General features: G+C 41.8%; 1 protein-coding gene across 1 annotated transcript in view; it reads left to right on the plus strand.

The window, feature by feature from the left end:
- Positions 1–17,287, plus strand: part of dnah5 (dynein, axonemal, heavy chain 5) — a 149,846-nt gene that overhangs the window by 82,724 nt on the left and 49,835 nt on the right. Inside the window, exons 60-65 of the mRNA XM_079504311.1 lie at positions 1,327–1,480; positions 7,124–7,391; positions 8,651–8,774; positions 9,266–9,373; positions 15,333–15,447; positions 16,859–17,035. Of these exons, the coding sequence (XP_079360437.1) occupies positions 1,327–1,480; positions 7,124–7,391; positions 8,651–8,774; positions 9,266–9,373; positions 15,333–15,447; positions 16,859–17,035 (946 nt within the window). The remainder of the gene's footprint in view (positions 1–1,326; positions 1,481–7,123; positions 7,392–8,650; positions 8,775–9,265; positions 9,374–15,332; positions 15,448–16,858; positions 17,036–17,287) is intronic.

Consider the following 17,287-nt stretch of genomic DNA (forward strand, 5'->3'; position numbering starts at 1 on the left):
CATTATCTCTCATGCAGTCTCAACAGTCTCTTCACACATTCAATATCACTTTTAGTTCTAAAAGCACCCACTACCAATGTGGGAAATGCACATGCCACCTTTCAAATACACAAAGCCAGCCACATGTACTGTACTAATACAGCCCTTTACTCAGCTTCTCTCTCTTATCTCAAAATCACAGTCTAACAATTGTAACCACTTAAAACCGATGTTGGTAACCGGAGTCCCTCAGGGCTCTATACTAGTAGTGTATATTCAATGTTCTGCGGAGCTTGTCAATCTGTGAGTTTGTCAATCTATGAATTTGTCAATATTTATCCTGTGTTTCAAGATTTGCTCTGCTCGTAGTGTGCTCCAGAATCCAGATACAAGCTCTGAATTAACTCTATTTGGAAGTATTTCACATTTGCACAGAAATAACTGTTTCAATTAAACTCTTGTGTCTGATGAAATCCCCTAAGCACTTTAAACCTATTGTGGTTCTTTCTAGGCGATGTTTCAGCAATGTATCAGAATTTTCAAAACACGTTCAAAGTTAGAATATTACCAAACATTTTTAAAAGCAGAGAAATTGGCAGATGTATAAGCTCATGACATGTGTGCAATTGTGCATGTGCGTGTGTTTCTGTCAGTCGTGAAAAGTAACTAAGTACATTTACTTAAATACTGTAACCTTTTTGGTAACACTTTATATTAAGGTCGTCTTTATAATGCATTATAGTGCATTTATAATGCATTATATTGTCCTTATAAGGCATTATAACATGCGTTATAAATGTTATAATCATGTATAACAACTTATAACCACGTTTATAACATTATAAGTGCTGGTCATAATGCATTATTATGCTCAGTGGAACAGCACATTATAATGCATTATAAATAAGCTTATAATGCATTATAAAGGCGACCTTAATATAAAGTGTTATCGCTTTGGTTACTAGTTACTTTGTGAATGTGGATTATTATTACAACACACATTATCTACATCTACGCTACATTATCCACTTCAGTCCTATATACTTTCGGCCATTTGAAAATAGCCGATCTACAAGCTCACAATCTGCTATTTTCAAAATATTTTAAACATTCGAAAACTTGAAATGAGACATTTTGCACAATGAGTACCTTCTACTTTTTGTACTTTATGTACATTTTGATACCAATACCTTTGTACTTTTACTCAAGTACATTTTTAATTCAAGACTTTTACTTGTAAGAGTAGTTCTACACTGCAGTATACTGTAGGTACAAAATGTAGAAAATGTTCCAGCGCTGGTTTCTGTATTGGCAGCTCTTACAACACAGTGGTTTCTGTATTGGCAGCTCTTACAACACAGCCAACCTGATGGAGGATCTCAAGGGTCTGTACCGGACCGCTGGCCAGATGGGCCGAGGCATCAGCTTCATTTTCACCGACAATGAGATCAAAGACGAGGCCTTCCTGGAGTACATGAACAATGTCCTGTCTTCTGGAGAGGTACACACAGTCACACACGCACGCACGCACGCACGCACGCACGCACGCACGCACGCACGCACGCACGCACGCACGCACGCACGCACGCACGCACGCACGCACGCACGCACGCACGCACGCACGCACGCACGCACGCACGCACGCACGCACGCACGCACGCACGCACGCACGCACGCACGCACGCACGCACGCACGCACGCACGCACGCACGCACGCACGCACGCACGCACGCACGCACGCACGCACGCACGCACGCACACACACACACACACACACACACACACACACACACACACACACACACACACACACACACACACACACACACACACACACACACACACACACCTGATGTCCCTGTCCTTTTGGGCATGTCATTACAGGCTAAAATATTAAAACAAGTTCAATACTTTCAAAATCTTATATTAAATGCACAAAATCTCTTTACATCTGTACGTACAATACATGCGTCTGTATAGTTTGGCAAAGGGTGAAGTCGGTCTGATCGACCAACTTCACACTTCAGATGAGATGATGTGAGAATCCCGGCCTTGAGTCGGTCGGATAGTCGGTTGTCCAGAACTGCATGATTTACAATGATAGGAGCGCCCCTCACTTCACACGGGTGTGATTTATTTTATACTGAGTGCCGCTAGTGGTCATTGGAGATAGTCATCTTCTGCCGACGGAAATGACTGGATTACTGCTCATTTACATCCAGTCTCCCGGCCTCCCACACTGAGAGAAGAAACGGCTAATGTTAGCATTAGCTCACAATGTTTAACCTCCGTCAGAAACGGTCGATGTCGATTGTGATGCAATGAAAATTGACAAATCAGATCCAAACATCGGAAAAATGAGCACGGTGCACAATGCACAATTTTCACTGTCTGTGTAATCGTACTGTACTGTTCTGTTCTCATGATGGCGACAGTATTGAATCTTTTAAAACGTGTGCTCTGCTCTGCTGCCAATGAGGCAGCATTATCACGCTCTGATTGTTCAGACCACTCATAATAACCACATAATAACCCTTGCCTCGTGTTTTCGCTCTTGATCAGTCTTTATAAATGCGTTTTCAATATTTTGAATTTTCAACACAGGCTGTTTTATAATAAAGAAGACCAGCTGTGGAACATTCACGCTGTGTTTCCCGCCTCAAAGTAATACCATGCAGCGGGTTCATTTGTGTTGCTTCAGTGAGACTGAGGGGTGGCATTGACATTATGTTCCTTGTTAAAAAACAATCCTTCCTATAAAATGATATTGCAGTGGAAGAAGGTGCTGCCTGATGCGTGTATGAATGAATGAATGAATGAGTGAATGAGCGAGCGAGCGAACGAACGAACGAATGCATTTTTATTTTATTAATATATTTGTTATATTTTACCCCAAAACATAAATAAATAAATCACATATATGTTTTTGTGTAACTGAAAGGGGTGGTGAAGGGTCCTTAACCACTGGCATTCCTATTCTTGGCATGCTATTATAGATGACATTTTTCAAAAATGTAAAAATAAAAGAAATAGAAAATATTTTTTTTTTAATAACTTTTTGTTTCGTTTGAGAATTGGTGTCACATGTCGAAAATGGCCGATCTACAAGCTCACAACGCATTGCGGCGCATTATGAGCGTGTAGGTCTGCTATTATTGACATGTGACACCATCGTGCGACAGGTCATACACTTAATTCACCTCTTATGTTCTGCTAACCTGGTTGGTCAGATCTTTAATTGTCTTCCTTGTCTTCCCTTCCCATGCCATTTTCTTCATCTATTATCACTCCTTCTTCCCTCTTCTTGCTGCCTTGCTCTAAGTCACATGTATTTTCTACTTCAGCAGACTCCTCCACATTACTAAAAGTAAGCCGATTAAGTTAACTCTGTAACACAGCAACATCTACTGCAGGAGTTTTCAATCATTTTGTGACCAAGGCACACCAGTAGTCATCTCAAGGTACACCTGAATCCATATCTGTGCAAAATATGCGTTTAACTTGTTTTTGAATTTTCTATTTTTGTAAAACTGTAATCAAATCGAGGTTTTACACATCTGATTAGAATTGACCTAGCTTTTTGTTTTTGTTTTGGGGTCAAAACATCGGTACAGTACCTCCTCCTCCTCCTCTTCCTTATTTCTCCCTTGTCATTTGTCTCCGTCTCCTTTCTCTCTTTCCTCCCTCTTCTCCCTCTCCTTCTCATTTCACCTCTTTCCCTCCACCCCCAAATAACGATTCCAGCACCAGCTGCTCTGTCCATGGGGGTGTAGAATGTGGTTGCCAGGAGAGACTGGTGTTTTTGTCAGGGCTTGTTTGTTTTCAGGTGAGGTGTGTGTGTGTGTGTGTGTGTGTGTGTGTGTGTGTGTGTGTGTGTGTGTGTGTGTGTGTGTGTGTGTGTGTGTGTGTGTGTGTGTGTGTGTGTGTGTGTGTGTGTGTGTGTGTGTGTGTGTGTGTGTGTGTGTGTGTGTGTGTGTGTGTGTGTGTGTGCGCGCACTGTGTGCGTGTGCGGAGACAGAGGAAGGGAGATAAATGGAGAAGAGAATAGAGAGATGTTGAATGATATATAGGGAGGTTTTAATAGTATGAGGAAGGACATTGCAGAAATGAAGATGAATTGAATGACTGTGAAAGGGATATGTCACTGGAGGTTTTGGAAGAGTGGATAATATTTCCCAATTCTAGAATTGCATGATGGCCCCCGCTGCCTTTGTTGAGTTGAGGATATTCATCCACTCACTCACATGTTGAGTTGAGGATATTCATCCACTCACTCACATGTTGAGTTGAGGATATTCATCCACTCACTCACATGTTGAGTTGAGGATATTCATCCACTCACTCACATGTTGAGTTGAGGATATTCATCCACTCACTCACATGTTGAGTTGAGGATATTCATCCACTCACTCACATGTTGAGTTGAGGATATTCATCCACTCACTCACATGTTGAGTTGAGGATATTCATCCACTCACTCACATGTTGAGTTGAGGATATTCATCCACTCACTCACATGTTGAGTTGAGGATATTCATCCACTCACTCACATGTTGAGTTGAGGATATTCATCCACTCACTCACATGTTGAGTTGAGGATATTCATCCACTCACTCACATGTTGAGTTGAGGATATTCATCCACTCACTCACATGTTGAGTCGAGGATATTCATCCACTCACTCACAATGTTCTATTAGTTAAACTCTTCACAAGTCTATTAAAATGTACCTATACAGTACATTTGAATATGATAATGGCCAAACATATTATACAAGACTGCGGGCTCCATCTCCTTCATTTTGGGATTTAGTATTGTGTAAGACTAAATCCTTAAAACACCTCCGCTACCCATTACATTATGCATAGGTGTGGTTTGGGCGTTACGCAACTTAATCCAATCAGTGTGCCAGGTTCCATTCCCTTTAAGAGATCTATTATCCATAATCCATTATGCCATGGATCTTGCCTTATGGAAGAGCAACAGTGCTGCCTGGAATACAGAGGGTACAGAGGGTTGTTTTGTGTCCAGTATCTGACTATTCTGCCATCCACTCCACGACCAACACAGCTAAGTTATGCTGCACCGCACAGAAATGCACCAAAACACACGTCATTTCATTGACTCACAAATCTGTGATGTGTAATCTGTAAATTTCGGTCTTTCATTTGGTATTTAGATCGCAAGTATACTGCCTCTGTATGAAACGGTATCAAGCGAAAACGGAAGTTCGGGAAATCGGATTAATTAAATAGACTTGCACTGAACTATGGCGAAATCACATTGGAAATGACACCCATCTAGCATTTAATTGCTTTTCATTTGGTTGACACAAGTATCAGCATGTGTTACTGATTATGGGGAATTTTACATTATTTTAAATCCATTACATATTTGCTGCGTAATGGGGTGATGAGGTGATGAAACTGAACGAGGGAATCGCACTCAGTGCGCCAATTGGTACAAATCTAATAACTTATTTGACTAGACAATTAAACACAATGAGCACAAGGAATTGACACTCTGCTGATTAGAGGGAAATTACAATCACAGATTTGTGAAGAGACAGAACAGACCTCTGAGCTGTGAATGTTTTGCAACATGCATACATCAAGCCGAGGCAGCTCCAACTCAGGTCGCACATCTGAGGAGCGCATTCTTTTATCAAACGGATTGGCATTACGGGTGGTTTGAAAAGGCACTTTCCGTTGTCCTAAACCTGTGTGCATAAGATAGCAAATATAGGGAAAGCGCATCGACACGCCTGCAGACACACCTCCACCCGCAAATACAGGTGTCGGCAAAATTAATAGTGGGTTGTGTGGCCGCAAGATAACGTTTACGCACAGTGGAAGCTCCTAAATGCGTAATTCACGGAAAATGTGTATTACTTGCGGATACAGAACGGCGTACGATGGAGCCCTGCATATATAATCACATTTATAATACAGGTACATCCCCACTTGCAGATTAAGATGTTCAAAAGTTACGTGATGCAATACAGCAATCCCTATGTAGTCAATTTGATAGATTTCTGGACATTTGTGGAAAATGTTCAGGAATAAACTGGTGAGATACAGAAGTGGGTTCGTAAAAAGGGGAATGAGGGGTATGGAGGAGATAATCAAATCAAACTTTATTTGTATAGCACATTTCCAACGATCAAGGTCAAACCAAAGTGCTTCACAGAGCATAACATACAGGCAAAAAAGAAGAAGAAAAGAAGACAGAGGAAAGCAAAAGGAAGGAAAAAAATAATAAATATATAAATAAATAAAACAATGTCAAAATGTCAAAACAACAATAGTCAAGCCTCGAAGATATAAAAGCATCGACTCTCTCAAGGTCGGTATAAGGGGCAGATAGGCCTTTATACCCTAGCCAAAAGCCTAAGTTGAAATAAACTTAGCTTTGATCACAGAACTAATCTGTTTTTCAAATTTTAGGTTGCTGTCAAAGGTAACACCAAGGTCCTTAACTGAAGTGCGGATGTTGGCACTGAGGGGACCGAGCAGGGTGATAGGAGTTAGAGCATCATAATTAAAACTTACCTTTCATTCAATGTGAGAAAGTTTGTGTTCATTAAGGATTAAAGGTAGTGATGAGACCCATATGGAATCAGTAAGAGCATATTATTATTTCTGGCTTTATGTAACCACTGTGTATGGAAGCAGTTGCATTGAATTATAGAGTACTGCTACATAACACAGCAACAGATGTTATTTATAGCGTTTTCAAATACCATGGCTCTGTTTGTCTTATGGCACTAATTGTCTTTATGCCTACACATTAATATTTTAAACTCTCCGGGTGGGAAATGCTTTACTTGCAGATTCCCAGAGCTAATTAAGGTCCAAATTGGCCATAACTAAATTGTTTTCTTAGACCAAGGCTTGCCGACAGAACCCTTGAGAATTATGTGGGTTCAGTATTATTTTTTTTTATCCCACGATTTTGTAACTCATATTTCACTTGGTGCCAATTGCCTAAGCTGTAAGTGTGTGTGTGTGTGTGTGTGTGTGTGTGTGTGTGTGTGTGTGTGTGTGTGTGTGTGTGTGTGTGTGTGTGTGTGTGTGTGTGTGTGTGTGTGTGTGTGTGTGTGTGTGTGTGTGTGTGTGTGCGTGTGCGCGTGTCTTCCATCAAGGTGTCCAACTTGTTTGCTCGTGATGAGATCGACGAAATCCTCAGCGATCTGATCCCTGCCATGAAGCGCGAGTTTCCAAGGCGACCACCGACCAACGAGAACCTGTACGAGTTCTTCATGTCGCGGGTCCGACAGCACCTGCACGTGGTCCTGTGCTTCTCGCCCGTTGGGGAGAAATTCCGGAACCGGGCATTAAAGTTCCCAGCGTTGATATCAGGTTGTACCATGGATTGGTTCAGTCGCTGGCCCAAAGACGCTCTTATAGCAGGTGTGTAATGTAGTAGGTTGTGTTCCCACAGTTGTACTTTGATCATTGTCTACATTTTTTGGATGTTGCTCAATCGGATTTCTGCCATATAAAAACTACTACCAACCTTAGAGCACCACGATCTCTTGAATCGTGTCAAAATAATCTAATTAAATTAAATTAAAATAATATTATATGCATGTACTGTAGATATTATTAGTGGCAGAATTGGGTGTGCTGTGGGGGCAATAGAATAATGACTGAAGTGCTAGAAGAAAGCTAAAAGGATCACAAGAACATAGGTTGCAATCCTGCATTCACTCTGCTTATTAGAATATCAGATCAAAATTGGCATTTTGGACTGAGGGTGGCGCTAGAGGCAATGGGGTCACTCAAATGGTTAGGATGAAGCATGAATGAGCACAGTCAATTCCATGACAACGCAGCCTGTAACTTTAGAGATACTGACCACCATTAAGTCTGAATTACACTTAGTTGTGCACAGGTGTCGCACACCGAAAATACCTAATCTACAAATTCACCATGCAGGGCACTGCGATTCGCTGTGAGCTTGTGAATCGGTTCCTATTGGTGCACGACACCCATGCACAATTAAGTATAAATCAGGCTTTTCAGCCAGCCATTAGCGAGTCAAAAACCATCATTTTCCAAGTACAGTACGTCCTGAAGCAGTAGTGCATTATGTGATGAAGGGAGTGCAGTCTGACATTGTGTCCTTGATGGGAGTTTATTCCCCTGCTGCTCTCTATTGGTCTATCAAATCATAATGGCTTTTGATTATCGCAACCATGCGGTTGCTAGATTAGTTCATCTTGGTTCCAAAAAAGCATCTCTGCATGTTCTTAATTTGCAAGCATATGAGTTTATATCTCAATATTTACACAGTATATATTTTTTCAAAAATAATAAATATTCTTCTTCCTCCGAATACTCATTCCATATGCGGTTAATTTAATCAGAAGTAGCGTAGCAGTTGACGTTGTAGACACGGAAAACAAAATCATCCATAATGCTCCTCATAATCACTCAATCAACCCCGCTTGGAAAACAATCAAGTTTCAATTATAATTTGAATTGTAAGAGATTGGCAGTATAAGTGCTGGTTCATTTATATTCTAAATTGCCAATCTCTTTTCTGTCGCCTGTCTTTTTTCTCTCCTTTCTCTCATTCTTTCAAATGTCCTCCTCTCACCCACCACCACCCTTTCCTCCCTCCCTCTTGTCCATCCTCCCCCACATATTCCTACTCTCCTCTCCAGTTTCGGAGCACTTTCTGTCTATCTATGATATTGACTGTTCCTCCCAGGTAAAAGGGGAGGTGGTCCAGTGCATGGGCTCCTTTCAGGATGGCGTCGCAGAGAAATGTGTTGACTACTTCCAGAGGTACCGCAATGAGAACAGTATATATTTACAGTTTATGTCTGCCATTTGAAACCGCTTAAGCCTGATTTTTTACTTCTAGCCAATCTAGCTGATTACAAGCTCACGACATGTTTTTGTCATGCAAAAGCTGACGTACAGCAGAGCCAATTATGCATATAAGATAACATTAGGCTATTCTTGAGAATTTTTGCCTATATTAATGAGATGCCCAAAATAAGGAAAATGTCCACTCTAAAAGATAAGCTGTGTGTTTTGTTACCACCATTTTCGGCAATGAATATGTGACCATGGAAGAGTAGAGTTTTAACTGCAGTATGTAACTAACTAATGCAGTGCATTGTGTGCAGATTGGTTGCATGCTAATTGCTAACTATACCCATGAAGGACCTCCAGACCCCACGTTGAGAACCACTGAGATTACCTGTATTCTGTATTGTCATATAGGGTATATAATATCATATTATGGCATGTGCAATCTGTTTTGAATTCAGATACCGGCGCCCAACTCACGTCACACCCAAGTCCTACCTGTCCTTCATCCAAGGCTATAAGGCCATCTATAAGGAGAAGAGATCTGAAGTACAGACTCTGGCCAACAGGTAAATACACTGTGTGATCAGTACATCACTACGCCACTTCTTACATAGATTTATAGTTTTTGTGTCCTTTTTGTGCCACTTAAAACCTATTCCAATTTTGTTGAAAATAGCTGACCTATACAAAAGTGTGTGTGTGTGTGTGTGTGTGTGTGTGTGTGTGTGTGTGTGTGTGTGTGTGTGTGTGTGTGTGTGTGTGTGTGTGTGTGTGTGTGTGTGTGTGTGTGTGTGTGTGTGTGTGTGTGTGTGTGTGTGTGTGTGTGTGTGTGTGTGTGTGTGTGTGTGTGTGTGTGTGTGTGTGTGTGTGTGTGTGTGTGTCTGTTACCAGGAGGCCGACTTTTGTAAAACACATTTTTTGATATTACTCCTCCATATTTTGCAAATCGTTACACAGTATCTCTATAGCCATGTGCTCAACACAGATTTGTCCGATATTTCATATTTCATCCTGATTGGCTAACATTGGCTTTCAAAGTTTACAGGATTGGCCCGTTTTGAACAAAAAGCCTCAAATCATGAACGCAGTGTGCAATTTATGTGAAATATTTCACAGACGTTCCTACTAGGCTGAGGAATATATCCCACCCTTTTCACATTGGCCTGTTATAGCGCCACCAACAGGTGGATTTTTGCAAAACATTTTTTTGGAATAAAATGCCTCAAATCATCCAATTGCCATCCAAGGCGTAAGAAGAAATGGCGTGAAGTGAGGGGCGCTCTTATCATGCATCATCATACATCACATTCCGTGCTCAGCCAATCAAATCATCACAAAAGTCATTCCAAAATCACTTTTGGCGTCTTCACTTTTCTGCCCACACTTTTATCTTCGATATCAGCCAATCAAATCATCGCTATGGGGTGATCAGCCAATCACAAGGCAATGTTTGTGTTCACACAAACCCGGAAAAATGGGCATAGGAGGGGCTGGCGCCGCTAAAAAAAAGAAAAGCTCTAGAATGGAGTTAGGTGGTTTCTTCCGGACAGCAACAAATGATTCTCTTCAGATCATGAGGGGTCAGTTGTCACCATAATGTGTTGATTATGGCTAATAACATGCTACTGTCACCCCATCTGCTGCAGAGCCGCTCCTACTGTCAAAGGTGTGGCTCAGGAGGTAGAGCAGGTCGTCCAATGATCCCTGGGTCGGCGGTTCGAATCCAGGCTCCTACTGTCCACATGAGTAAGCACGTAGTGCATAGAAAAGCGCTATAAAAATGCAATCCATTATTATTAGAGGTCTTTTTGAAAATGGGCTAACCCATTATAAAGAAGGCAGACACAGCCTGAACTAAGCTTAGTAGTTATAGTTACAGTTGGAGGCCATCGATATTGTCCTTTTCTTTTTGCTGAGGTTTGCGTGATCTGCGCAAAACCCCTTTTGGTGTTTTAAACATTATGTTATAATTTAGCTATTGAAAAATAGCAGATCTACAAGCTCATAGCGCGCCACCGAGTGGCGCGCTACGAGCTTGTAGGTCTGCTATTTTTGAAAAATCGTGAAAATATTTATTTCAGAAAACTGGAGGATTTAGGCCTAAATGGGTCAAATGATAAGGGACAATATCGGTGGCACCCAACTGTAATAGTTATGGACTCCTGTCAATGAAGGATGATCATGCCAGCTCTCCCTGGAACAGGAATCAGGAATGCGTGCATGCATGGGTGTCAGGATGCTTCAGTTATGCAAAAGCAATTTTCACAATTTTCACAATGTATCAGTTGTTATCTAGATATAATATGATAGACTTGGGGAAATGGCTTTGGGAAATGAATAACCACCGGAGCCTTGGCTTGCTCCCTATTATGTACTTAACTCCTCCCATAACAATTCTCCACCAAGCTTTTTTTTTTTCCCCCAGGCAATCATGAAAGGTAGATCATGAGATTGTGTATTTGAACCTGCAGTTTTTATACCATGTGCCTGTTCTAGGATGGGAGAAATGTTTCTATATTTGACCTTTGTTAACCTTAACACAATCGCTATCGTTACGATAAAATCGCTGAATAATCCCCCGCGTTCATATTTTGAACGAGAGGCAGGTCAGAAGTCAGAAATGAAGAGCTTAGTATATCCATCTGGTCAAAACCACGGAGAGCTCCCTAGATTAGCAGATATGAGGCATTCTTTCTGATCCGTATACAGGGAAGTGAACGACAACGCGCGTGCGCGAAGAGCAAGGAGTATGGTGGCCTTGGAGGCCAACTCCAAAAGAAAAGTTTAAAAAAAAATCAATGGAAATGCGCTAGGACAGGGGTTCTCAAAGTTTTTGGCCGGGGACCCCCGGAAATGCTTTGGCAATGTCTCGGGACCCCCGCCCCGCCCCCTCCCGACCCCCAATATAAATTGACTGCTACAATAACCTTAAACCATTTTGGGCGGGAACCCCTTTTGGTGTTTTAAGCATTGTTATAATTTAGCTATTGAAAAATAGCAGATCTACAAGCTCATAGCGCGCCACCGAGTGGCGCGCTACGAGCTTGTAGGTCTGCTATTTTTGAAAAATCGTGAAAATAAAATTAAAAAAAAACCCACGGGTTGAGAACCCCTGCGCTAGGACACCCGTCGGTTGGATTAGTTCTGACGTTCCCACACGTCGTAGGGTCTGAATGGGTTAAAGACAGGGCACCAGAACATTTTAACGCTGGAAATTCGACTGATGTGGGGAAAAAAACCCCACAGTAAGTAAGAGGTCATGGGATCCAACGGTTCCCGAGCCACGTGGTCCATAGGTCAAGAGCCTACTGTATGTCCTGTTTTAAGAGGTCATGGGATCCAACGGTTCCCGAGCCACGTGGTCCATAGGTCAAGAGCCTACTGTATGTCCTGTTTTCGTAGCAGGAGGAAGTTGATTGATTTACAAGTAGACCCCCTGGGCTACTATGTCGTATCGACCAAATACAGCTCTTGATTCTGAGAGCCAAGCAAGGAGGTATTGAGTAGTACCAAACACAAGGCCACTGAGCTGGGTATTCTCATAAACGCTAAATATCTGCATATTTTAAATCAGTGTTTGAACAGCTAAATCCGGCCTGGCCCAACATTCAGATTTTATTTTTTTTGTAAAATATTGCGTTTTGTAATGCCAGGAGTTGAAGAAGTCCACTCTGTTAAACTCCCCCTATCTATAAACAAATGCAAATATATTTATATTATAATGTGCCTTTAATTTCACAATAAGTAGTACAGCCCCCAGAGCACTTTCCCCTTAACATGTCTGTTGATGTGCACTCGGGAGGCGCAGGGGTAAATTACCGGTCCTTCACTGCAGAGTTTAGAAGCTGAATCGGGAGGGCAATTGATTTTTGTCACTGCGCTATAGTCTCTCAAGGCAGACTGTTGACTTGCATCAAAGGAAAAGAGGGCGCTGTTTCTCCTTTATTTGCCGATAGGTTCTCAGATTGCTGCACTAGTGTCTCCTACGGCTGGGGCTTTTCCTGTCAGCACTGTAGGGGGTGTTTAATGGGCACTGCATGGGGTGTTGACTGGGCTGAGGTGGACAGAGGCACTATACTGCATGACTACATTGGGAGATAAAAAGAGTAAAGAATAATTGATTAATTAAAGGTTTTTATTGCAGTCGGTATTGTAGTTGCTGTACCGCACTGACGAAAAGAGAGCTGAGCCAGAAGTAAAAGCTCTCTGTCTACCAAGCAATCTTCGTTCCTACTCTCACTTATGGTCATGAAGTGTGGGTCATGACCGAAAGAATACAAGCGGCCGAAATGAGTTTGTGGCTGGCATCTCCCTTAGCGATAGGGTGAGAAGTTCAGTCACACGAGAGAGACTCAGAGTAGAGTCGCTTGGAGGAATCACATCGACTCACTGGCCTTGGAACGCCTCGGGATCCCCCAGGAGGAGGTTACTAATGTTGCTCTGGAAAGGGAAGTCTGTTTCTGATGGAGCTGTTGCCCCCGCGACCCCACTACGGATAAGCGGTTGAAGATGGATGGATGGATGGAGTTATCCCCCCATTTTTATCAATCTTTTACAAATGTACATACATAATAGAGATGAATGTAAATATTGGTACAGCAATGTAATCACTAGCCATGTTTAAACAACGTCCCAGTTTCAGACCTTATTGCCTCCACATAGTGTCCAGTTGTAGGCTTCAAAATGTCAAATGATCCCCTCAAGCATCCTATGTCTCCTGCTGAAGATAAACACAGAGCTGAGAAGGTCAGGGATGCGTCAGAGCAGTATGCTACGCAGAGCTCTACGTCACACAGACAGAAAGAGTAGTGTACTTACGTCTTTGTTGACATTCATTACAATGAAAACCCGCCAATACATATTTAGATTGATCAAGATTATTATTGTTTATATGTTAGTTTTTTGTTTTTTGAGTGGTGCTATCCCATGCCCATTTTTGTCTGTTTGTGTGTACCCCATAGCGATGATTTGATTGGCTGAGCACTACATAGCAATGATTTGATTGGCTGAGTACCCCATAGCGATGATTTGATTGGCTGAGCAAAGTACGTATTGAGGATAAAAAAGTAAAAAGTGAGGACAGAAAATTGAGGGCAACACCTTGTGTCCATGATTAGCCTTGAGGACTTGAGGATAAAAAGTGAGGACGCCAATTGTGATTGGCCAGAATGTGATGTATGATGACAAGAGCACCCCTCACTTCACTGTGATTTCTTTAGATAGCAAGTGTAGAGAGAGAGAGAGATACCGTAAACCGAGGGCAGAGGCAGGTGAAACGTGCTGGGAATCAGATTCAAAATCGCTCCTTGTGACTCACAGTGAGCAAGTGTTCTGTGCTCTGGCTGCCTTGCGGACAATACATATTTTCACATCTTATTTTCGTATGTTATAAACATTGAGGTTAAAAGTACACAGACTATTTTAGTGCCTGACTGTGTTCATTGGCCTTTCAGTTTCCATGGACATGACTATAGCTATTTGATATAAACATGGCGGCACCCTTGACTGCCAACATCCCAGTAGGTGATTATGTTTCAGCTGTTTTTAATTAATGTTCTATACCATAAAGCTGCAAGGACATTGGAAGGATCGAGCATTCAATTGAAAAATCCATTATGCAGTTTGCTTTGTTTACTTATATTATGCAATAGCAAGTATTGCCAGCTGGTGTGACACTTACACTTAATTCACTTCATCTCAGGGCAGAGGTGTTGGCCAGTGTAACATCCAACTCTGCATAGCAGAGTGGCCTCAGAGGTTATACTTTATACATTATAGACATGAAACCCCATGTCAATATCCTGTCAGCTGGTTACGTTTTCTTCACCCAGAAGAAGATCCCAGTGATCGAAACGTTGAATCAATAAACCAGTGGAGCTGAGTTTTTCATACCAGTGTTGCAGACTCTATTTCTTCCTCTTGTACTGCCATTTGTCCAGCACCTGGGCTAGAGTGGAGGTGCATGCTCTATTACCTTTGTTACTTACAAGGTAACCATGGTTATTTAAGTGAAATGAGCGAAGTAATTCACTGTAGGAACACGCCTTCCAGGCGTGAGACAACAGAACAACTGTAAACTCCCATATAAATGATATCAGATGGGTTTATGCCTCGTGGCGTCATCGCGCCCAGGCTTTGCCTGGGGTAGTGTGACGCGGTGACGTCTCCAGCTCATTCGTAGATGATACTTTCTTCTGCTGAGCTCGACGTCACCGTGTCACACATACCCCAGACGAAGCCTGGGCGCGATGACGTCACGAGGCATAACGGTACACAACTAACAGTGGAATATCTATAGTATATAATAAAACTATGCGTATACATATTGAGTGCTGCAGTACGGTATGCTATCTTAGTTACATATGTTTAATGTGTGAGTTCCACACAGCTTCAGACTGCCCTCCAGTGAGGCTGGAATGCAACGATTGGAACACTAGGATGGACTTCCTACACGTCTACGTTATCGCATTGAATCATGTACTGAACAACTAACAACTGTTGATTGAATGAATTCCATTCATCCAGGATGAACACAGGTCTCCAGAAGCTGAAGGAGGCATCGGAGTCAGTAGCACTACTCAGTAAAGAGCTGGAGATCAAAGAGAAGGAGCTACAGGTTGCCAATGAAAAGGCTGACATGGTAGGTCGGGCGAACAAGAGCATGAACATACTATGAGCGTGTACATATGAGCAACGTGTGCATAATGGTGTGCGTGCTCAAAAATAATATTTCCAGTTATTTGGTTTAGGTGTCTGTCTGCCATGATCCATTTAATACCTTTCAATCATGAAGTATTACTAATCCACCGAATGAACACTGGCAGCTCCTGCAGTATTTCTCCAGCCATGCATGAGCTAAATGTCCTTGAGCAAGACACTTTAACCCCTAACTGCTTCCGATGAGCAGGTTGGTTTCCTCCTCATGCAGTGTGTACTATGTAAAATAATGTCACCCGTGTGTGTGTGTGTGCATATTTTACGCACATGTAAGTGCACATGCATAATATCTGACATTACATATTATGTAGCCGCGGGACAGGACTAAGGTTCTTAGCTTCCTTATGATTCTTGATGACTCATTTTTATGTATTTGATTGATGTATTACCATGTGTTGTTCTTGCTTACTGTAAAAGTCTCTCTGGATTAAGAGCATCTGCTAAATGTCTAAATTGTAAATTGTAGCAAGGTTATGTAAAACATAGTTAGTAAAGCTTATATAAAACCTTTTCATCTCACTGACCCCCACAATTACATTTACTGATTTAGAACACATGGAGCCCCTTTTAAAATCTGTCCTATAGGGACCGTGATGTGAAAAGATATTTTGTTTTAAATTGTCAAAATCTCAATTGTACATAGTCATAGTGTTGATATAGAAACATATAGTTAGAATTTCAAGTGAATTGAAATTGAATGAATTATAATGAAGTAAACTACCCCTCATTGCCCACTGGAACCACTTAAAAACATATTAAAATTATTTCCAGTTTTCAATGAATGTTCACCTATTATGACAGAATATGGATCCTGGGTTCACTAAAATGATCAAATCTAGAGTCCCACATGACAAGCATGCGGTGTTATCGAATGGTAGACACATTGAACTAGTTGAAAGCTCTACTTGAAGGTTGAGATTGCATTGTGTTGGTGTGTGTCCTCTGTACCAACGTAGGTGCTTAAATGACCACTTCACCACTTTTCAACCTATCTTCATATAATTCGTCCTCACTATGTTCATGATAAAATGAACAAAATGAAACAATTTGTTTCTACTCAGTCTGTCTCATAGGAGTGCTGTGGGCAGTTCAGAAACCGGTGACATCATCGTTAGGCAGATTTAAACAAGATTATTTTTATATTTCGATTTTTATTATCGGGAGAACAATGGCTTCCATTATCGCATTGCAACGTAAGCTCTACTTGAAGGTTGAGATTGCATTGTGTTGGTGTGTGTCCTCTGTACCAATATGTAGGTGCTTAAGGAGGTCACAGTAAAAGATCTACTTGAAGGTTGAGATTGCATTGTGTTGGTTTGTGTCCTCTGTACCAGGTGCTTAAGGAGGTCACAGTAAAAGCCCAGGCAGCGGAGCGAGTGAAGGTGGAGGTCCAGAAAGTGAAGGACAAGGCCCAGACCATCGTAGACAGCATCTCAGCTGATAAGGCCATAGCTGAGGAGAAACTAGAAGCTGCCAAGCCTGCGCTCGAGGAAGCAGAGAATGCACTGCAGGTATAAGGGTGGTGGGGATTGCAAGCTGCTTTAAAGCACCCGAAGGTGTACAACGTCTGTGAACGTCTTACTAGGAACTTGCCTGAACATATGTGACTATTTTTGATACAGAGACAGTCATGGCGGCAAGACTAACTGTTCAGGAGAGGAGAATTTTCTTTTTTCTTTTTATCCAAAATGAGTTAATGGCACAGACAGTCTCTTCACATAATAGCTAGCATGACTGAAATAAATATCAATTTGAAGCTATGA

The sequence above is a fragment of the Electrona antarctica genome (assembly GCF_951216825.1).
Source record: "Electrona antarctica genome assembly, chromosome: 6".
NCBI classification, from domain to species: Eukaryota; Metazoa; Chordata; class Actinopteri; order Myctophiformes; family Myctophidae; genus Electrona; species Electrona antarctica.